Source organism: Molothrus ater, chromosome 3, assembly GCF_012460135.2.
Source record: "Molothrus ater isolate BHLD 08-10-18 breed brown headed cowbird chromosome 3, BPBGC_Mater_1.1, whole genome shotgun sequence".
Classification (NCBI taxonomy): Eukaryota; Metazoa; Chordata; class Aves; order Passeriformes; family Icteridae; genus Molothrus; species Molothrus ater.
The window spans coordinates 95,219,362-95,243,841 of record NC_050480.2 but is presented as its reverse complement, the minus strand read 5'-3'; the positions used below and the strand labels follow the sequence as shown (position 1 = coordinate 95,243,841).

General features: G+C 34.8%; 1 protein-coding gene across 1 annotated transcript in view; it reads left to right on the top strand.

The window, feature by feature from the left end:
• RIMS1 (regulating synaptic membrane exocytosis 1) overlaps positions 1-24,480 on the top strand; it is a 307,545-nt gene that overhangs the window by 171,206 nt on the left and 111,859 nt on the right. The window contains 10 exon segments of the mRNA XM_036380202.2: positions 8,611-8,678; positions 9,435-9,545; positions 11,477-11,576; positions 12,991-13,114; positions 19,085-19,131; positions 20,164-20,276; positions 21,320-21,450; positions 21,772-21,943; positions 22,073-22,229; positions 23,271-23,342. Of these exon segments, the coding sequence (XP_036236095.1) occupies positions 8,611-8,678; positions 9,435-9,545; positions 11,477-11,576; positions 12,991-13,114; positions 19,085-19,131; positions 20,164-20,276; positions 21,320-21,450; positions 21,772-21,943; positions 22,073-22,229; positions 23,271-23,342 (1,095 nt within the window).

Below are 24,480 nucleotides of genomic sequence, written 5' to 3'. Positions count from 1 at the left end.
ATTGGCCTGGTTCTACTTTTAATATTGATATTATTTTTTAGATGCTTCCATGACTGCAGGACTCCTTTTGCTGTTGGGGTTGCTTCCTAATTTTCTCTAAGTGTGGAGTGTTTTGCTTTGGTTATTTGGCAATAGGATTTCATTGGTTTCATTGTTTTTGGTTTTTTTATAGGAAGGTTTTTGGCTTTTTTTCTGCTCAGCTTTGGTCTCTTTTTGAAGATCATGAATTTATTCATGGTCACATTCATAACTATTTCCTCTCTACTGGTGGGAAGCAAAGCTCCAAAGATCCTTTGCTCATTGTTTTGCAAGTGTCAGTGATCTCTCAGAGTGCACTCCAAAGATTCTCCCTGCAGTATTCCCCTCTGAACTGGAGAAACAAAACCTCTCGTTATCTTCTAATGCAGCATAACTGAGGATACTCATGAATGATAGTTAAAAAACCCAAAAGAACCAGAAACAATGACAACAACACCAAAAAAAAGAAAAAAAAAAAAAGCCCAACAAACCAACAAAAAACCCAAATAATCAAAAAACTAAACCAAAAAAACCCCACAGCGCTTCTAATGTGTGGGCTGCTGCTTTACTGCCTTACAGCCATTTTCTTTTCTGTTTTCTTCATCTTTGTTAAAATTTCTTGCTATTGGGAGTATAGAAACAGCCTGGGGTTTGAGAAGAGTTTATTTGCATCTTTGATTTTAAATGATAATTTGTTAATAAATCAGTTTTTAACAAATACTGAAATAAAAAACTTAAGATTTTTAAAACTCTCAGAAGAAAAATACCAAAGGAGACCCAAATGGAAATATTATGTTTTTTTGCAATCAACCCTATTTAATTGGCTTAATGTGCACAGGAGATAGGGAAAAAACCTAAACCAGCCCACAGGGGAAAAAACCCAATTATGTAATGCTGAAGAACATCATGTATATTTGAAATGCATTTGAAGAACAGCAGAAAAAATATTAAGAATTTGTCAGGCCTTCAGTGTACTAGGTAGCTACGTGTACATATCTATCCAAAATTATGAGACCATAATTGACTTTCTGAGATGACTTGCTATACATTTTTCAGATTTCATTATACAAAAATAATTAAACAAAGCATATTATCAAGAAATCATATTGAAACTGAAAGTGTTAATTATATGAAACAGAACTCAGTGAAACTGTTGACACAAGTTAGTGTCAGCATTGAATTGGAATGAAGTAGAAATAATAAATTTATTCAGAGAAGCTCTAAATTTCCAGAAGGACATCTCCTTTCATCTATCTGCAAAATTAGATTTCACTCAAGAGAGCAACCCCCAGCAAAATCAGAGACAACAATTAGACAGCAAAATTTTCCTTAAATCTTTAAATGCCACGGTATCAAAGTCAAAATGTTTGCCTGTTGATTTTATGTTCCTGTTGCTTAACATTTTTCTTGTATCCTCAAGAAAATATTTTTAATGAACCTCGTAAAATAATTTTCATATTAATAGAAGTTCATGCATCTTTCTTCATGTTTTACATCTCTAAGTCTGTCACACGTTGTCATGGCCCTACAGAATATGCTTTTAAGGACCATCCCTCTGTGAATCATACACATTCTTGGACTCACATGCTTTCAATAAGACTCACCCATCCTCAGAATAGCAGTTTAGATGGTCTCTGAGATAAAAATAAGAATCTAGCTGGGAAGGGGTTGACGAACTTTTGAAGACTTTGGGTGTTTGAGTGAAGTTACTAAATGTTGGCTCAGGGAGTTCATGAGAAGATTCCCTAGACTTCAGGAAACAGAACAGCTTCCTTATGTCCTTGTGTCCATGTTAAAAATTTTGGAAACATTCAAAACTCCTCTAGTAGTTTGTTTACTACTAGATAGGTTGTGATTTTTTGGTTTTCAGCTTCCATTGGCAAGATTAGTAACCCTTACTTTCAGTAATTTATAAAGCCTTAAAACTACACTGAAATAATTCAGGTAGGAAGTCCATTTTGTAAAACGCAGAAATGGGCCCAGTTGTGTTTGTGTTGGAAGGTCTTTTGCAAATCTGTCTTTTGGGCAACCTTCATTCATCAATGAACAAGTGCAGTACTTCATTATAAAAAAGTACTTGTCTAACCTGTACACCTAGTTAACAGCAAATCACAATCTATGACATAAAAATTCTGTGTTAAAAAAATATCTGGATAAGGAACTCATTTTAAACAGATCACATAAAATTTTCCTTAGTGCACAGGCAAAAAAAGAATACAGTGAAAAACTTTTTCATAATCAGCAATGGGCAAATCATTCCTTTACAAAATAAAAAATAATTATGAATTTGCAAACTCTTGTAAAAGATCAACTTTCCCATGGTAACTAGGGGAGAAGTCAAATGGATTTTCCTTTTCACTAGATTTTAGCTCAATTTAAGTGCCTTAACTATCTATATAATATTTCATAAGTTCACTACTTCCTTGCCTAATTATTTCTGTATTTCTTGTTTGAAAATATCAACCAGCATCACTTTTTTCACAATGTACTACCACTTTAAAAAAGATTTCTAAACTAAGGGCTTTCTTTCAAACTAAAAAAGTGTTTATTTTGTATGAGAGAGTATGAAATTTCCTTCTAAATGCAAAAGTAAGGAATAACCATTATTTTCAGTTTGTATTGAATAAGCCCAGGTTGTCAGTTATCTAAATCTGAAAGCCTAGAGCTTGATAAAGCTGTGTAGACCCTTTTGCAATGTTTTTTTTTATTACTCTGAAATTTAATTAAGATACAGAAAAGTAATTTTATATCTCATCATTAAATTAAAATACCTGAATAAATACTAAATTTAAGAGGCTAGTTCTAGTTTTGAGAGCTATGTGCCACATTTGTATCTGAAATAGGAGTATTGTATATAAAAATTGTCGTTTCTAAAGTGTACTAGTCTTTATTTTAACTTTGGAATCTTACAGCATGTTAATATTCAGTGCTTAGGACATTTGCCAGTAGGGAACTAAAGTCCAGTGCAATTATATATTGCAAAAGAAATAAAAATATAAAAGAAAAGAAAATCCTAAATTTCACAGCCTTGTGGTGCATTCTTCCCACAAAGTGCATGAGCCAGCCTGTCCTTGAACTGTGTAGATGGTAAAACACAGATCTTGTCCTGCAAGGATTTAAGTTCTTAACTGTAGACATCTGAATTGGGTTGGTTTGAGACTAAGAGATAATGAGCATTTCTGTATTTCTATATAAATAGGCAGTAGGTAGCTTTTGAATTCTCTGCTTGTCACATTAGTGCGGGGGCTGTTTGCCAAGGCAGGGTACTCACATATTCTCTTTATGGGGTTAGTTAGCAGCTTGAACTAGAATGATTTTAGCATATGTTGTTACACACTGAATTATTTTTCTGATAAAACAATACCATGTTTTTTTCCTGGGTATAGAGGTATTTTCCTGCTTAACAATAGGATGTACCACATCTGTAACAGCAGCTCACCAGAGGGATTGTCCAAGCAGCCTGGGATCAGGTTAGGAAAGCTAAAGCCCTGATAGAATTAAATCTGTCTGGGGACATCAAGGGCAACAAGGAAAGTAGCTGTAGTGTATTAGCAATAAAAGAAAGACTAGAGAATACGTAGGCTCTCTCCAGAAGGAAAAAGAACGCCTGATTGGAATGTGGAGAAGGCTGAGGTATACTGAATTACTTTTTCCCTCAGTCTTCACTGAGAAGTGCTCCAGCCACACAGCCCAGGCTGCCACAGGCAAAGGCAGGAACTGGGAGATGGAGAAAGTGCCCACTGCAGCAGATCAGGTTTGAGACTGTCTGACGGACATGCAGGTGGAAAAGACCATGGGGCCTGGTGAGATGCATCTGCCACTCTTGAAGAAACTGGTAGATGAAATGGTTAAGCCACTATCCATCATATTTGTCAAGTTGTGGCAGTCTGGTGAGGTTCCCACTGCCTGCGAAAGTGGAAACATAACCCTCATTTTTAAAAAGAGGAAAAAAAAAAAAGGGAGATGTTGGGAACTACAGGCCAGCCTGACCTTTGTGCCCAGCAAGATCACAGAGCAGATCATCCTGGAAACTGTACTAAGGAAACTGGAAAATAAGGAGGTGATTGGTGGCAGCCGACAGGGCTTCACTAAAGGTAAATAGTGTGTGACCAATTTCGTTGCCTTCTACAATGAGGTTACAGCAAAAAGGAAGAGTGACATCAACTACCTGGACTTGTGCAAGGAATTTGACACTGTCTCATAAATGGCATCCTTGCCTCTAAACTGGAGAGAGGTGGATTAGATCAATGGACCCCAAGTACAGACTGGATGGAGAATGGATTGAGAGCAGCCCTGAGGAGAAGGACTTGGGAGGTGCTGGTGAATGGAAAGCTCAATGTGAGCTGGCAGCTTGTAGCATGGAAAGCCAGATACATTCTGGACTGCCTCAAAAGCATCATGGCCAGCAGGTTGAGGGAGGTGATTCTGTCCCCCTGCTCCACTGTGGTGAGATATCACATGGAGTGCTGCAGCCAAGTATGGGCTCCTGGCATATGCAGGACATGGACCTGCTGGAGTGAGTCCAGAGAAGGCTGTGAAGATGGTCAGAGGATGGAAGTATGTCTCCTATGAAGACAGGCTGATAGAGTTGGGGTTGTTCATCCTGAAGAAGAGGAGGCTCTGGCGAGACCTTCTAGTAGCTCTTCGCTACCTAAAGGAGGACTACAACAAACTGCAGAAGGACTTTTTACAAGCAATTGTAGTGATGGGACACAGGAGAATGGCTTCAAACTGAAAAAGAACATATTTAGATAAGATCTTGACTGTGAATGTGGTGAGGTGCTGGAACAGGTTGCCCAGAGAGGTTGTGGATGCTCCTTCCCTGGCAGTGTTCAAAGCCAGGTTGGATGGGGCTAGGAGCAACCTGGTCTAGTGGAAGGTGTGGCTGGAATGATCTAAATGATCTTTAAGATCTTTTCCAACCCAAGTCATTCTGTGATTCTATGGATTAGAGAGATGTAGTCTGTCTATTCAGTTTGCAGAGTAATTTTAGATTTAGCCTCTGAAAAATATTTGTCTAAGTTTCTTAGTTATCTGATGGAACTGCTGTATTAAGATACATGCTAATATGGTTAGATAATGGTTAATTAAGTGCCAAACATGGGCTGACTCTTATCATTAGATTCTGCTTCTTGTCTTAAGTAGCTCCTGCAAATCCAGCACACAGGGATTTGAGTAAATCACTGAAGCACATTCTTTGCTGATTATCAGTAGTCTGTGAGTATAGTCTGAATGGATTTGGGAAAACATCTTGGGGTATTTTATCCCTAGTATTCAAGACTCTTCGGAAATTATCATGGCTGTTCATACACAAGTACAGACCCTCTCATATTTTGTGCTTGTTTTGGCTTTGTGACAGGGACAAGGCTGCTTTTTCCAGAACTTCTCAGCTTTTCAGGATCTCACTTGAAATCACAGTACCCCAGCATTAGCTCTTGGTATGGAGAGTGCTGCTGAAGACAAAGTATTTTCGAGAACATGGATTTTTGGTGGTATGAGTTAGCTTTCCCTTTATTTTGAAAGCACACATATTGCAGATGTAAAAACAATGAGAATTTATTAAGAGTTTTACTCCCCATCTTGAATTTTGATGGAAGGCTGCTAAAGACTTGTGGAAAAATCTCAGCACATTTGTGTCTTGTAAATTATTATTGCATCCGTGTGCATCCAAGAGTAAAGTAATTGAGCGGCAGCGTGTTAATAGGAAAAGCATTTCCTTGCTCTTAGGATACAACTTTTGAATTATTCCCTTAGGAAATAAGGTTTTACAAGTATTTACAAATACCCTGCTTTACTCAGTTGGTCTTAAGGAAATCAAACATTAAAACTACAAATGCATTTTTAATAATATGTTTTAGAAATACATCAGTAATGTACAAAAAATAATGATATAGTATATGTGTATTTTCATGGGGGCTTATTATTTTTAAGTTGTTAATGTTTTTAAAGAATGGTTTAAAAAGTATTTAAAAGCAGTTTAAGCCTATAAAGCAATTATTTGCTCCTTATAAAAGTAGTTTTTTCCTCTCTTTAATGTCTTAAATTTTTCTTATTTTACTAGTTATTTTCAATTACTTTTACCAATGGAGAGTGTTCTCTGTGTGTAGGGATTTTTGTTTTCAGTTTTGGTGGGGTTTTTTTGGAGAAAACCTGAAATTTTGAAGCTATGCTCTTAGTTAGTTTTTGCGTGTTATTTACCTATTCCTGGATATCTATAATGCTGCTGCAGTGAAGGTATTTTTTGCAATTAAACAAAAAGTGAGTTCTGGAGTATGGCAGTGCAAGCATGGCATAAATAGGCATTAGGCAAAGAAGCAGCAATGGCATAGGATGACCAAGGAGAAATTATTTCTAAGATATGATAGAGTACTGAACTGCAGATCAGTGTTGCTGGCATAAAATATTTTTAATGCCCATTTGGGGACTTTTTTCATTTGTGTCTGAACTTTTATGTTCTATTTGATGAGTGTTTACGAATACATTAACTGACATTTTCATTGTATAATCTTTTTTATAGTTGTAAATTGCCCCAGACGTTTGTGTGCCAGTGGCCTGTATCATACTGAATTTTAATGGAAATCTTAAAATTGAGTGATTCTTGCAGCTTTTAAAGTATTCACCAAATGGTAGACTTACTACTTTCAGTGACATTCAGTCAAAATGTTTGATTTGATAGCTACCTTTATAGCTTCTGAGCATATCTTTCATGTTCCAGCTCAGCAGAGCTGCATTTGCAGTGCAGATCCTGCTCTCAGCTTTTTAGAGCAGAGGGTGAGAGAATTGGCATTGTGGCCAGCTTCTGCAGACAGAAGTGGGGAAAGGGACAGACACCTAAAGGTTTAGATGTGGGAAGGAGGGTGCAGGAATGTAACTTAGCATCAAAGGATTTGAGTTTAAAGAGGGATTAAAATACAGAACCTTAAGAAAGGACACTAAAGCCAGAAGCAGACGGATAGCAGAAAATAATGTGCAGGGAAGAAAAGGCAGCAAAGGGTAGGTAGATGGTGAGAATAGGAAAAGCAGCAGGTTAGACAAGGCAGAAGATGTATGAGAGGATCTTGCTCGAGCAGGGACTTGGTGGAGAAGGATGCTAGGTGCATTAAGTAAGTGGTCATGGATCTGCAGTATCCAGGAGGAAGACCAGCAAGGAAACTAAGAGCAAGAAGCTGAATCTAGGAAGGAAGAGGGGAAAATAAAGCAGGGAACAATGAGGGTGAGAAGAAATGTGTTTGAGGACTTGGATACATTCATCTGCATCTTGGAGCTGACATTTATTCCCTCCTGAACATTTCTCTATTGCTAAGCAAATAACTCTAAAACAAGAAGAAGACAAAGTGTGTTGTGTTTGGCATGTGGCAGGTCAGCCCACACGGGAGACTGTTGATTTTTGGTATTACCGTTGAGTGTATTACTGAAACTTGGGGAGTTCTGTACCATAGTTTTGAGCTTACTGCCAGCACTGCAGGTGTCAGTGTAGTTTGTAGGTTTGTTGTTCTTGTAATTTTGAAGTTTATAAAGGCACAAGGAAGAATCCTAAAAATAAAACTGAAAGATCTTTAATGTGATTTAATGTGTTTTCCAAACCTGCAGAACTACAGAGCCAATGAAACCACAAACTGCCTCATGCAGTTATGCATATGATAGTAATATGCTGTTTAAAAATAAACTTGGGCATATGATCATGCAGATGATAAGCTATTAAAGGTAGTATGAGTTATAGAGAATGTTGCAACTTGTATTTCATAATTGGCATCTAAGTATTTGTAGAGAAAGAATAAAAAAATCTCTGCATGTAAAGGTATCTTCTTCTCCCTTGCATGCTTTGTTTGGGCTTCTATTAGATCACTACTCTTACTAGAACACAGGCAGCTAACTGTAGTGTTACAGAGATCTGTTTTATAAAAGTAAGATATTGAAGATATGTGTCCAAAAGTGCCCTCTTTGTCCTGATAGGCTGATGGCTTCCAGACCACTGTAATTCATGGTGTTTTTCTTGAGTTACACAGCACATAAGTTTGTCCCAAGTGAAAGAGAAGATTGCAGCCTCGTACCTGCTGTTGGTACTATTTGCTGTATTTGTGTGGCTGTTCCCTCTGGCACTCTATTTCCTGCTCCTGTGCCTCTCCCTCTGTACAGTACCTGTTGTCACAACATTGACCTCTGCAGATTCTAGAGTGTGGCTGGCTGTTCTGTCCTTAACTATAGCTAAGAGCCCATTTTGTGGAGTATTCCCTCTCGTGTCATCATTAGCTGTAGTCCTGTGTGTTTTTTATGGAGATGGTGGGGAGGAGGAGGGCTGTGAATATGATGCTTTGGGGTCCTTTCTTGGACTGAGCAAAGGTAAAAATAGACAGTGTGCACAACCAATTCTAAGGTGCAATTCTTGAAAAAGCAGAGATCCAAATAAACACATTATTTAATATTAATACACTATATTGTTTTCAAATTGATATATTGATTTAAATAATAAAGAGTTTTGTATTTGCTTCATCAAACAATTGCAATTTAAAATTCATGCATGCAATAGTAATAATTCATACGTCTTTCTCTGTTTGAGAGATTACACATTTCTTTCTATTCCTATTCTTCCAGGTGACTTGGATTACTACTGGCTGGATCCTGCCACGTGGCACAGCAGGGAGACGTCCCCTATTAGTTCGGTAAGAAATAGAAAAATAGGGATTCATAAGTGTAAGTTAAAATGTTTGCTGTATTATTTCAGTTCAGCATAGATATTTGACTGTAAAAAAATATTATACACAAATCATGTGAAAATTCGTTTAAGACTACAAAGGAAATGGAAATCAGAAAGAAAGTTTTATTGAAATGCATATTTGTAAAATTGCCTGAATTTTAACCTGACTTTAATCTCCTTAATAGACATGGCACTTAATTTCACCATGAACACCAAAAAAAAATCAGTTGTGAATGTGATGCTGCTCTGGGAAAGATTAGTGATTTTTTTTTAAGACTTGGAGTTGGAAAGCATAATTTTGAATTTATTGTTTAATGAACCCTCATTTGGTAGACCTGCATGATGTGTGTTATTCTAAAGAACAGAATTTTGGCATGTGCTTTTCAGAGTCGTGTAATTTAAAAAGAAATATTTAATTTTATTATCTAAGATGTGTTTAAAATGTTTAATTGTATTGAAATTTGAACTGAATTATAGTTCTATCTGTAGACTTAATGCAGACATTTTCTTACAAGAGGCATAAATGTTTAATGTAGCCAGAGTCCAACAGATATACTCATAGAAAACTCAGGTGCACTATGTAACACATCTGAAGGATGTTTGTGTCAACTGTAACATCATGATACAGTCATTTTATTGGTTTATACATGTGCAGTTAAATACTGGAGGATGTTCACACTTTTTAAATTCCAGTTCAATGTAATTGCTTGTTTTTTAACAGCATCCCGTAACGTGGCAGCCTTCCAAAGAGGGAGATCGCTTAATTGGGCGTGTTATTCTTAACAAGAGAACAACCATGCCTAAAGAATCAGGTGCATTACTGGGGCTAAAAGTAAGTATTACATTATTTATATGTTAAATGAAAATAACTTCCACTGACCTTAGACATACACGTGTAACATATTAAATCAGAGGACTCTCAAATCATACGGTCTTTTGACCAAAAATGTATTCCTCTCTTTTCCTAAATTTTGAAAGTTATACAGATAAATTATGAATATAAATACATTTACTTCTTCTATACAGTCTTCAATTGTCCGTGACAAAGGGGCTGAACCATTTTGATTAAAAAGGGTATGTTTATTCAGCTTCCTGTCTGCAAGATAAATAACTACACATGACCATGCATTAATGGAGTCCTGCATTTTCTAGCTCTGCTGTTTGCAATTTAGTCAAGAAATTAATTTTATAATCAACATACATAAATGTAATGTGGATGCAAATGTGTACAAGGTCAATGTTTAAAAGTCACACAACTATTTGAAAACAGAAATTTTGTAGAAAGAATCCAAATATTTACACAAAAATCCTCTTAAATCATAGAAGATGTTATATTAAATTTAATTCTAGCACCCCAAAATTGAGATATTGGCAGCACTGTCGAATTGATTTAAATCCCTAATTTACATTTTTAGCAGACTTTTAGGTTCATGTGCCTAAATTGCCAGAACACTTAAAAAAGGTTTTTTTCTGAGGCTAGTAGCAGTTCAAGCATTTTTCTCTCTCTGTATATTTTTAAATCTATGAAGTAACAATGAGGACTGATAGCATTTAATTTGGGTGTCCTTCCCTCTTCACTGAGAACAACAGAGAGAATGCAAGATCTGAAATATTCCCACCTTGAAGTGTGATAGTCTGGCATGGTAATACAAAAGATGAAAACAGCTTTACTCTACTAAATGTTTATTAGTCTATAGCACAAAGCTCATATTTGCTGTCAGCAAATGATTCTGTTTGACTATGTGAGAAAAAAAGGTTGGGCCAAGTAGGAAATGCAGATTGCAGAGTTGTAGATTGTTGAGTTCCTCTTTGAAACTCTGAGTTTCAGCTGTTCATAATATGAACTAAGGCCCTTGCTATAAATTTCACACACTATCATGTGACAATATTGTTGGCAGATGGGCTTCTGGATACTTTTTTGGTATTAAAGCTCCTGCTAGTTATTGTGATTGCAACACGGGGAACTAATACCTAGTAAACCAACATTCTACTGTTTCTTTTTACTATAAAACTCCTCTGGGATATTCCTGATGAAAAAAATACAACCAAACCCCTCAACTGACTGGAGAAAGATAGTTAGAGATAACTTGTCTTGCAAATCAGCAAGACTACATTTTCTTTATGTTTTATTTAAAATCTGTCTTCTTGACAGCAATTGGTTTTTTTTCTGATGTTCATGATCTCTGTATCCTGTAGTCATCTTCAAAAACAGATCTCTTCAGTTTCAGTTTCTCTCCTGTTCTGGAAAAGCCAAAAGCTGCTGGTTTGTCCTGTCATGTTCTTGGATGAGAGTGCCTATGTTTTCGCATCATCAATATTCTTGTGAACTCCTTGCCCATATTTAATAGTAGTGTATTTGCTAAGTTTTCAATTGATGTACCAATTTTGGGATTTCATACACTTGAAATGATGTGCACTTGCAATTTAAATTTGAGTACATGATGGACAATTATTTGTAAAAATGCATTTGCCTGGTTATTTATTAAGAAGTGTTCTTTCTGCAGCAAATGCAGGTATTTAGCAAACTGCATAAGATTGATTAGTCAAATAGAGTAAAAGGAATAGAAATCCTATTCATCCTGTGTCAGCTTTACATCTTTTTGTCTTTAAGCCTCTCTAAAACCCAAATTGACAATAGGTTTGCCTATGAACATTTCAGGTGAAATTTAAAAAAATATTGTGAAAACTGATTCGTCTAAATATTTGTGCTTTATGTGACATCTGGTTGGTGGCTGGGGGACTCACAAATTTGTGATTAACTAGGTTGTTGGAGGAAAAATGACAGAATTAGGACGACTCGGTGCCTTCATTACCAAAGTGAAGAAAGGTAGCTTGGCTGATGTGGTGGGGCATCTCAGAGCAGGTAAATCAATCAGTTGCATATAAAATATACTGTCTTTTAGTAATGGCCTATTGCATGCAACCTTTAATTTATACAAACATTTGTCATGTGTTTTGGTAATTTTTTTAAAATACAGAACAATACTGTAACATTATTATGAAATGCCATGGTTGCCTACATTTCTAATTTGTTATAAATAACAATTGCTTGGATGTATGAACAAAAAAAAAGACACTCCTGAGCAATGCTGGTAAGAGGACTGAGTGACACTGGTAAATTTTTGTTTGCTAGCTCAGGAGCTGCTTATTACACTCCACAGAAGCAATGCAAACATTTTTTGTTTAACTGATTGTGGCAAACAAAATTCAGATCACTGGAGGATGACACACTGCATACACAGTGGATTTTATTAGTGTTATTTGCAGTGTTAACTGTTACAAAGGAAAATGGAAAAGAAGCCAAAAAATGGTCCTAAAATATTTCATTTCTATTAGATGTATCTATTGCACTTACAAATAAATGGCTGTGCTAATGGTACTTTTCCAGCTTCTAAATGAAGTGAGAATTATGCACAGCATTTGGCTTTCATAGTCACTTCTTAATGGTTTGTATTTTTACTATAGCTCTAAGCAACTACTTTCCAAATGTTGTCATAGCAAACCAAAGTACCTATGTAGTGTCTTAAGAACCCAGAAGCTCCAATGCCAATGTGGATGGCTTCAGGATAATTGTGTGAAGCAGAGAGTAATAAAGAACTGGAAAGGATGATGAATCTCTAACAATATTCTACTTTTTGGCATTTTTAGTTTTTTCTTTCTTACGAAATCAGCAGTTGTTTATAGATTTTAAATGCAGATTATAATTATAGGAAATAAATTTGTCTCCACTAATCTTAAACCATTTGGGCTGAAATCCTAATTTTCTATTTCTGGTCTAGGTTTTTTTTTTTTTTTTTTTTGTGTTTTTTTTTTTTTAATGGAAGCTATTTTTAATTACTGAAACTAGTTTTAGAGGCAAAATTATTTCCCAGAAAAAATATATTGTTTTGCACGTTTCCAATGAGTGAAAGTCTGTTCATCCAATTGTATAGGACCAGAGCACACAAAAAAGGCATGGATGAGTCCTTGCAATTAGAAAAAACCCTTTTTTTCCTTATAAAAAGCATCCAAAATTTGGGTAGTTGATAAAAATTTGAGTAATTGTACATAAATTTTAAAAATTGCAAATATGAAGTCTTGCATGAAGAACAGAACATCCTTGTCCAAGTGTAAGCACTGGGAGCCAACCAGCTAAAAAGCACCTTGGCAGGAAAATGTCTGAAGGTTTCAGTACAGCTCTTTCATGATTTTAAATTATTTTTATATTACTTAAAAATATAGATTTCATTCTTTGTAAAAGAATATGAAAGTGAGATAAACTTCTTTTTAAATTCAAGGGGATGAAGTTCTAGAATGGAATGGTAAACCCTTGCCTGGAGCTACAAATGAAGAAGTTTACAACATTATTTTAGAATCAAAATCAGAACCTCAAGTTGAAATCATTGTTTCCAGGCCTATTGGGTAAGGCTGAAGACTTACTTCTTTAGCATAGTTATTAGTTCTGTTAATAGGAATCTTAAAAGGGATTATTTGTGAGTTATTTTTACTAGTAATGGGATACAAATCTCCTTCTGTTACTGACATTCTGTATAGTCTGTTTTCTTCACTACCATTTACAGTCTTGTGCCTTTCCAGTGACATATAACCATAAATATTGTCTTCTGTGTGGTCAATTATGATTAAAGACTTTTGCCAAGTGGCAAAGGAAAATTGGTGGATTAGGTACACCTGTGCATGACAAACTTTTTGTTTTCAGGCTTTCAGCCTACAGGATCAGAATAACTTATAAAGGTCTTCATGAGTGGAGGGAAGCGTTGCAGGATTCTACTAAGCCAGTGCTAGTAGGATTTTAAACAGATCTTCTTTTAAAAGTTAAAAAAGGAAACAGAAAACTCCTAATTGAAAAGACTGTATTTACCCTTGAATGTTTGTTCTCAAAGTCAAACATGGAAGCAAAAGATTCAATCAAAAATTAGCATAAATGTGGTATGTTTATAATTTCTATTTTTTTTATTATGAACCCAGGTTCGGAGTTTTGTGACAACAATTCTTCTATTCTCAGTTTCCTGAATATACCTTAGAAGGAAAATAATATCTGTTCAAATTGATAAAACTGGGGGGATTGGCCCTGCATTAGTGATAGTAGTTTTAGCGATATCAGGAATGTTTTGAGCTAGGTCTTACAAAATGGAATATGAATAATTTATTGTAAATTCACATTTACCTTGCAAAATAGAGTCATGTGATTTACAATAAGAAGTGATTGGTTTGGATTTGCTATTTTCATCTTAATTATAATTTTTGCTTGTCTCAAATACGATACTTTTTCAGTTTTAGAAACAAAGAACTATTTATTTTCTTTCTGACTAAAATATCCTTTTATGTTTTGATTATTAATTCTGTCTGTGCCATGTGAGTGTAGCTATATTTTGCTAATAAATTTTGTCTTTTTAATGGCAATCTCTATTAAAAGTACTTAAAAAATTGACATTAATAGGTAATTCCACCTATCAGTTTGACCTTCTAATGGAAAATGAAATTCTGATGCAATAATAGTGGCTGTTAAATGTTATAATTATTATCCAGCTGAAGACTCTGGGGAAGTAGTAGCTTTATTTTACTTTTTTTTGAGATAAATTGGAGATATTCTTGAAAGAAAGCTGCAAATTCATTTGTACAGCTTTGTTATTAAAAATAACATGCCTTAAGGAGATTTTAGGAAGTCTAGTTTTTATATTTAAATCAGCTAAAAAAGGAATATGTTGATACTGGACATGACTTGAATTCCACATCTCAATTGAAGAAAACATGGAAATGGATTTGTACAACTGTAGAACTGATGTAAAAGGAGAGAGCTAGATTAGCATTTTAAACAATGGACTTTAAACGTATTTATTTCTGTCAATATTGCACATGTGTGCTCTTAAACTTCTTAGATAACTTCGGTAATAAACCAAATATATTCTTTTAGTTTACAAATTTGATAAATCTATCAGTTTAGAGAAATTAAGTACAAGGTGACTGCACTCCAGTGCCACATTCCTAAAGAAAAACTGAAAAAATACACTTTTTTGAAGTTTGTTCAAAATCAAAGAATGTTCCTGAATCTGAACAGTGGATTTTGTGTTACAATAGTGCACCCAGAAATAGTACCAATAAAATGTAAAGTTTTTCTTTGGATGACCCATACATGTTTTTTCAATATGTAGTCAGAAATCGATCACATTAGATTTTGCTTTTGTTTTGAGATAAATGGAGTCTTGGCATGGAGGTTTTTTTTGCATAATAGAACAACATTTTTCTTGTAGAGTTATGCCTCTATAGATTTTTAATTTTTCTTTTGCTTGAGGGTCAGGTTGTTTTTTGGGGTCTTTATGAGAACAAATAAATATCCCTAGAGCACAGAATTTTAAAATTTAAAGACAGATCCTTTCTATCCTCCAGTAATGAGTCAAAGTCCAGTTGTTTTATGTCAGATGGGGATTTACCTGTCTGTCATCTGAAAATAACCAAAAATTTCAGACATTGTAGAACAGAGAAAATCCTAATAGTAGTTATTAAAAGAAAGAATGCTGCGCAGAATTTTTTCCCCTTTTTTTCTTTTTTCTTAATAATTAGGATCTATGTAAATTGTCTTGCATAATGGAAAATTATTTGCTTGATTAACAGATTGCTTTGATTTTGTCCCTAGCTCCACTTTGTCTTGTTTTCCAAACTGTGTGATGGTTTCAAATTCATGACAGGGATTTTTATTTCATCCCATCCATCACATCTAGTATGCCAAAGTTTGGTGGGTACTTTTAGGTGCTGACTAAGCAAAATTGAAGTTGCTTGATACAGCATTAAGTGATAATCCATTACAGCAAAAAATTCTTGTGAGGGAATAAGTTCCCGAAAGGCCTGAAAATGGTATTTCATCTACATAATTTAAGTGTTTTCATCTCTCAGTATTAATAATGCAAATAATGTACCAGCACTTTTAATGGTCTTGATTTAAAAATGCCTAGCATATTAGGTCTAAAAAGCCCAAATATGACACAGTTTGCCTTAAGTGAATAATGGAAGGACTGTAAGTCCACAAATTAGACTGCCCACAAATTAGATTGCCAGTTACAAAACTGCGGTCTAAACAAGTTGTTCAGTCTTGTAAATTTGGATTTCTCTGTCTGCCAGCAAATGTAATTTTAAGTAATGGATAATTGTAGGATGTTTATTAGAGAAAAATGTGAAGCACATAACACTATTAGCAGCTAAAGGCATAACAACTATAAACAGTATAACCGCAATTGTACCGTGGAAACTCCATAGAAACTAATTGACACTAATTCTAATGGCTGCAACACAAGGTAGATAAGAAACCTATAAAAAGTAGAATTAATGGGTTGGCTATCTCAATATGAGGGGAAGAACTACCTATGAATATGCATACAATGTGAGAGGTGGTTAACATAGGACAGTACAGAAAATCCTCTGGCAGTATACTTTTCGGAGAAGAAGCGTGGCATGGTAACAACTCTCCGTCTTCTTGTGTGCTCTATGGGATAGTGCAGGTAAAACAAATGTTTTTTCATTTTTCTCTGTTTTCTTTGTCAGATGCTAGCTATCTTTGCTTAGATTTCCACAGATAATGCTGCCAAAACTGTTGTTTCTGTGATATGATTCAGTTCCTCTGTGCAGGGTTGGTTACTGTGGTCTAGGTCCTGGCAAGGAGGTTGAACCTCCATCATGAACCAGGCAGTGCTGAGCTCCAGAGAGCTGCTCAATTAGTGCAAACTGCAGATTGATCTACAGGTTCTGATGGCAGGGAATGGTTTTGGGAATAGCAGGATGAGCACTGACAAGAGGTACTCAGAAGCTCTTTAGAAGCTCTCTGGGGCGTAGAATATGATACATCTGAACATTTCTAGAACATCTACATTTCTAGAACAACCTAAAAAGTGTGGGTTACAACCATGTTTGAACTTGGTTCTTCTTCAGTGAGCAACCTTTGCCTATATGCCTTGAAGAAATTATAGCTTTTCCTGTGCAAAATAGTGATTCTCACAAACCATATATCTGCACAGAGTAGTTTCAGCCTAAGGCACAGCTTTGTTTAATCTACATAGTCATCGAGGCATGAAAGAATCAGATGTAAGATAATAATATGTAATATCATGTAAGACCACACAAGGTAGGGATAGAAAGACAAAGTTTGAAGTTGGCAGGTCTTTACTGGAGGTAAAGAGCTGCCTACTACTTTTCTCAAGTTTGTATTGCTCCAAAAGGAGAGTAAAATTTTTTTACTGTATTAGATAAGCAGTTGTGCAACTTTTAACTTCATTTTTCTTTGACTGGTCTAGTTTTGAATATTTTAAGTAATGAGCTACTATTTTTTCTAAAGAGCTTTTTTGTAAATCATATATCAGAATATTTTCTGCAGTACAAAATTAAAAGCAGGTGAGATAAGACTAGTTTTCTCACATGAGAAGTTTTAGATTATAGTTTCCATTTAGAATATTCATTCTCTAATTAAAATGCCAACATTTAATCCTCTTTTAAACTGTGTGGGTTTTTTTCTCATGTTGATTTATTATTAATTTTTTCTGTATTGGTTGTAATAGTGTGACAGTGCCTTAGCAGAAATATGAATCAGTTATTAAGTTATTATTAATGTGTAATTAATATTTGAAGTTTATTTTTAGCCTTTTTTTCCTACTGTATTGTTGACAATACAAGAAAAAAATCCAAACAGAATTAGTTTTAGTGTCTTTAATCACACCAGGACTAAAGAACTTGACACTGTGGCTGGTACTTTCCATTTTGAGGCAGTCCTTGCACATGTGAACCTTTCTTTAGACATCCTAAAAGTGATGTTATTGCAAACAGTGCTGTACTGCAGATGGGAGTGTTCATATTCTAGCACAAGAAAATATTGCAAACTTAACATTGTACTAAACACAAAATCTGTTTGATTATGGTAAGTAAATACTTCAGACTGATGAGAAATGCCCTGGAAAGTCTGACCTGAAAAAGAGAAAATGTTGAGAGGAAGAAGAGTTCATAGCAGCCCTGCTGTGCATCAGGTTGTTAATCTGTTCATATGTTTGTAGTGTAGTACTGTGCCATGTCAAGAATTACTAGTTCAGCTATAATTCCATGAGTTTGAGGAAACCACGTTATTCCTGACTCATGAAGTCAAGACAAGGAGGAGCACATTCTTGTTTAGTGATCTGAGGTTTAAGTTGATTTGAGACATTAATGCAGAGCTGAAGTAGTCTGTTTTAAACCACAGGCACCACAAGTTGCAGGACATGAAAAGGGACTTTAAGGCTCAGTGATTGGGCACTGTTGCATTCTTTTTTTGATACCAGTGTCTGTTTCTTTTTCATAAGTGACTTTATATAAACATAGGAGTCTTAGTTTTATTGAGTTTGAAGTCAGAAAGATTTCTGTGTTTCACTGAGCAGACTGCCTGAATACCTTTAAAATTCTCAACTATAGACTTAAAATCTTGTAACTGTTCTTCAGAAATGTTATTGCAGTTCCAGTTTTGGATCAGTCTGTGTGGATGAAAATACATTCAAATAATTCACTGAAGAGTTTTGTTTCCATTTCCCTGCTCTGCTGCTTTGTTAAGATATGTGCAATACTAGATGATTTTTGCTCTTGTAATGTATTTTCAATGACAGCTGAGAATAGAAAGAGCCAGGAACTAGCATCATCCAGATTTTGGTGGAAGAATAAATTTATTGATGAGAAAACACTGATAGATGTTTGTGGATTTAATCAGTTTATCTTACTTATATCTGTATATGTGTTGGATATGTATGTATGTGTTGAAAAATGTCCATACCCAGTTTTAATACAGTTTCATTTTCTTTTATCCTTTGAAGAAATGCATTATTCACTTGTTTGTTTAACATTGCTAATAATCTTTGTTTTCCTTTTTTTATTATTGTAAGACATTTTCATCAGTTTCATTCTCTGAACTCCTTGAGACGTTTATATAAAAATTACTAGTGAGTTAATCTTTGTCTTATCTTTTTGATTTTTGTTCCTCCAAAAAATAGTTGAACAACCATAGCTGTACTTCCTTCTGGCAAAGGAAGTATATCTATGTACTGTATATTTTTCTCTTCCTAAAATTTCTCTTTCTTTATTGTTCCAGTTGTAAAATATCTTGTAATGTTAACATATCCACAATGTTAACATTGTTATATCTGCTGGTTCCTTATTGTTATATCTACTAGTTCCTTAACCTGAACGTGGTTTGTGTTAGTGTGATTTTCATGAATGATAGTAGAAAGTATGTCTTCAAATATTTCCTCTTTCTTTCCTTGTAAACTGTTAGAACAGAAACAAATCCATGTTATTAGAACACTGTCCCAGCAATGTATTTGTCACAGCCAAAGGTTGTCTCTGTTGTTTCTAATTGCTGTGTTCACATTTTAGTGATATTCCACGGATTCCCGAGACTTCCCACCCCCCATTAGAGTCTAGTGAGTACACGCCTTGTTCTTTTCTTTAAGCATAATCTTGTACCCAGCAAAACTATTTCAGCTATGAAATTTCTGAAAAATGATCTGTGGAAATTGCATTGGCTCTGAGGTTTTTGTGTGACAAAATTCAATGGGTTTTGGCCTTGTGTATTAAATTTGAAGCAATATGGATTTTATTAAGCATACACAGATTTTAAATGCTAGCAGAATTATATTTTTTCATTATGTATCTTGTGTTGTTACTACCCAAATAATAATTTACGTCTCCTAACATAAGAGAGAAAACAGGTATAAGGTACAAATGGTGTCAGGATTTCACCTCCTGCACCAAGCAGAGTAAGTCCAGAGTTCTTGTTTCTCTTTTTTTTTTTTAACAAGAAAACCTTGGTTATGAGAATTTTTTGTTCATACTTCAAAAGACTGGCATTCTTTTTAACTGTTCCATTTGAATGTTTTCAGCCAGAGTATTTGAGGGCCATGGCTCCCAGTCTTTTCCCATCTGAGCCTTTCCTGAGATGCAACTAGAAAGCTTCCCTGGGACAGGGAAGGTGTGATCACTTGTCACAAGCTCATATCATTAGTGAGGGCTCTGTTTCACTAGGGGACAACTGAGGATGTCCAGCCATTGCTGAAATATCCTCCATGCCAGATTCATGTCCTGCATGTCTTCCTATTAAAATTTCAGAGGCTACTGGGAATATAATCCATACAACAGACATGGTGTATTCATCAAAGACTTAGGATCGTAGAATGAGCATACTTTGTCTGGGGAGGGAGATGTGTAATACAGTCAGAGAACAGTATTTTATTTAAAACACTTGCTATGGTTTATCAAAGATGTATGAGAACACTCTTATTATATGTTTTTTTTTAATAAACCAAAAAATGACAGGTTTAATCTGGGATGTAGGGGTAAAAAATCAGTCTTTTCACTCTATTTTCTAAATCAATTTTATACAATTAAAGAAAAAGCAGTTCATAAGTTATCCAAATTTTGGATAGTAATTTCATGTTTTTCTCATGTGGTTTTAGGTTCAAGTTCTTTTGAATCTCAGAAGATGGAAAGGCCTTCTATTTCTGTTATATCTCCGACTAGCCCTGGAGCCCTACGGGATGCACCTCAGGTCCTACCAGGGCAGCTTTCTGTGAGCATGTTTTGTTTTTCTTGGGTGTTTAATGGAAATCTATGAAGTGCTGGTCCTTCATCCCTGCACATTCCCAAGGCCTGTTGGGAGGCCAAGAGAAATGTTCAGTGTTGGTAAAGATTAACATTTTTCAAAAGTTTTTTGATGGCCTCTGGATGCAATAACAAGACCTGACTGTAATCATAGCAGACATAAGAAATTGTTGTCTTAATACACCAAAGAGTGCAGGAATTTTCATTGAGAAGAGCCCATAAAAGTGTCTTGAAACTTGTCATTTTGTAGCTTCTGCACTGAAAATAGTGACTTTACTGTACATGTCCAGTATCCAGTGCTCTGCAGATTCAAGCATAGTATCACTGTTTTCTTTATGAAAGCATTTAAAGGCCTGTATATTTGTTAAGCATTACACTATTCAGTAATGCATTTTAATTTTGATACATCTTGGAACTTTCTTGTAATACTAATTGAAGTCCTGCTTATCAAATATACTGTCAGTACTTAAACTTTGTTTTCCACACTTCTAATTTTTTTATATTGATCGTATTACTTCAGGAGTATTCAGCAGGCTTAAAAATTTCCTAACATTATGATTCTCTTAAGAAATTATGTAGCTCTATATTATTGTTTCCGTAAACACTTTTGAAAATGTCACAAATCTGAGTAGATAGATTTCAGCTATACCTTGAGATTAGATGCAGGCAGAGTTTTCTCTTTAATGTAGCTTTTAAGGTGCAGAGCTAAGACCTGCTGGTTTAGGTGCACTTACAGTTCTAAGATTATGCAATGAGTACAATAAACAATGGGAGTATAATCAGGCACCATAATTTTATTATGCTGTGATAAGTATAAAATTCTTGGTATATACCATCATCTTTTCCATCTAAACTAATAAAATATTAAGGGATCTTAAATGAAATATATCTCATTGTCTCTGGGGAAAAAAACAACAGTTACTTTTACATTGTGGTTATTTTTGATGCAATCTGAAAATTCTGTTTCTTCTCCATTTTCAGTAATGTTTTCTGGTAACTTGATTCCTGTAGGTAAAACTCTGGTATGACAAAGTGGGACATCAGTTAATAGTAAATGTTCTACAGGCAACAGATTTGCCAACAAGAGTAGATGGGCGCCCCAGAAATCCCTATGTAAAAATGTATTTTCTTCCAGACAGAAGGTAACAGTATTCCAGTTCATAAAATTATGTTTTAATTTACCATGTATTGAATCAGCTTTTAATGAATGCTTATGAAGAACTCCTTTTTACAATTTTTTATAGCTAGATTATTTATAACAAAAAATTACACTTGAATCATACAAGTCAGTATCAATTTAACTTTTTAGTCTTTTTTAAGAATGTGATCCACTGTGCAGAAAATGCTTTCTTCATTTAGGCAATATTGCCTAAGAGAAAATGAAAACAGTTACATGCTGATGAGTATATGGTATTTTCTGATTTATCTCTATGAATAATTTACAAAAAATACTTATGTTTCAGTGATAAAAGTAAAAGAAGGACCAAAACAGTAAAGAAAAGTCTAGAGCCAAAATGGAATCAAACTTTTCTCTACTCACATGTACATCGTAGAGATTTTAGAGAACGAATGCTTGAAATCACAGTATGGGATCAGCCAAGAGTACAAGAAGAAGAGAGTGAATTTCTTGGAGAGGTGATGCATGCAATCACATTTCTTCTGAGTTCATTGTTTGGTTTTGAGTAGATTTGCATATGTATTTTGTGTGTGTGTTTCTCTGTGTGCCTTCAAAGTAAAATTGAAACCTGATGATTTTTCTGCTAGATTCTTATAGAGCTGGAGACAGCACTTTTAGATGATGAACCACATTGGTATAAGCTACAGACACATGATGAATCTTCACTACCTCTGCCTCAGCCATCACCATTCATGCCAAGAAGACATGTTCATGGTGGAGAGAGCACTAGCAAAAAATTACAAAGTAGGTCCAAATTCCATTAAGGTCTCTTAAATTTTAAATTAGAAGTGATGGATATGGTGTAATGGTACTTAAATTCCAAATAAAATAAAAAGATACTATTTCATAGTCCTCAAAAGTAATGAAAATGTGTGGCAGGAACACAATTTAAATTTTGACATGTCAGCCTTACAACTGTGACGTATAACGTTCAAGTGTGTGAAACCTGCTGGAATTGATTTGGCTTTCATTAGCAAAAAAAATTTTTATGCTCATTAAAGTGTACTTTTGCAGAAAAGAGAAATTTTATTAATGTATTTTGGAGGTACAGTTATTTTCATGAGTCTGATTTCAGGTTTGTATCAGGCACGTTAAAAGGAGATATTTCAAAGGAGATATTGTAGTTTCTCTGTTCATTTAAACTAAGATTTACTTAGAAATATGAAAGATGTAGGGGATTATTTTAAAATGCATTTCCAAGCTATTTTTCTAAAACATGGAAGTCATTCACTCCAGACTATGCATAGAAAATAGTTGTACATTCAGGAATGAACTATGTGTTACTGCTGTAATTGCTGCATAGATGCCCAAACTCAGGATACGTATAGAGAGAGAAAATGAAAGGTTAGTTTTTGTGAGATATTTGAGCTCTTCTAAAGGCTGGCAGTGCTGTTTCCTCTTCCTCTCTCTCACCATATGTTGCCTCATCTCCTTTCCTGTTTAGGAAGCTGATTCAGCATATTCACTGAAGTAGCACAAAAGTGGTTTTTTTTTTCCTTTACTTGAGTTTTGCTTTTGGAGGCTTACAAAGATAATCTATCCTAGTGGAGGATTACTGAGGACTTGAGGGAAGAGAAAGGGAAAGGAGGCTGCAGCAGCTGTAAGATGTTAAATTGGCTCAGCTGTCTTCTGAAGCATCAGTTAGTCACTGCAGTTGAGTTCTCCTTCTCTATTGTTTTGACTTAAAATCATCTTTTGGTTTCATTATTTTGTTGAATGAACATATTTTTACATATTATAACATGACCAGATGTTCAGGTATTTGTTTACCTTACTGTTGTGCAGGATCTCGGCCAATCAGTGATAGTGACATCTCAGATTTTGATGTTGATGATGGTATTGGAGTTGTTCCTCCAGGTGCGTGGATGAACAGCATGGTCCTGCTTTCTTCTTCTTTTTTGCTTGTCTGGATTTTTATTTCTTTATAATATTTTGGAATATTGAGGATACTGGTTTTAGAGAGTGCATTGTGGGAAAAAACAGTTTTCCTGATTGTTCCATGGTACCTGTCCCATACCTGGTAAATGAAAAGTTTCTACTATTCATTCATTTATATTTATTTTGCATATCACTCTTCATATGGGGCCCACTGGTTTGTTCAAATTGATTAATTTCTTACTGTGTAATGCTCCAAGCATTATTTAAAATGCAAATTAAATGTAAAAGTCTCCCACATTTTAAAATAATTAAGATTTCAGTTTTTATTGAAAGTATTTTTAAAATTATTTTGCTTTTTGCTTTAAACTTAGATTTAATGCAGTCTTCCATGGACTTGTTGATAATGCATGGCTATAGATTAAGATGCATGCAGCATGGCTATATTTTTTATAGTTTTCATAAGCTTTCATGAACTATCATTACCCTAAATGTTCATAAATATTTACTTGTAGAGACTGTCATGGTTTGACTTTTAGTTCAGCATTTCTACTTACTGAAAATCTTGAGGATTATCTTGGATACCACATGCTTCTAGTTCTCATTCACTGTTGCCACAAGTCAGATAAATATCTTTCCCAATTGTTCCAAGCTAGCTGGAGAGTCGCTATGTCATTGTCAGCACTAAATCAGTTTTTCTGTGGATCTTCCTGATGAAAGCAACTGAGTTAAATCGTGGTGTGTTTAAAATAATCTCACAGTTTATTTATCCACGATATAACTTTGCAAATAAACCACATATCTTATAAATGCTGTATCATCTTGATATTAGCTGAGACAAATTATCCTTCCTTTGATGTTGATAGGGTTCTTTTCTTATTTTACAGTACTTTGCACCTCAGTCCCCAAGACAGAAATTCATTTATGTATGCCTAACTATGATATTTGATATTTTTACATCAGCAGAGAGAGTGAGCATTCAAAATTAAATATAAATAAAAGGCTCTTAAATATTTCTCATGGCTTTTTTTTTTGAGGTTTTTTTTTTGTAGTTGAAAATGGAGATACTGGTATTTCTTTGTAGACTTACTTGTGTTTAAAGTTTAAGTATATTCTATTA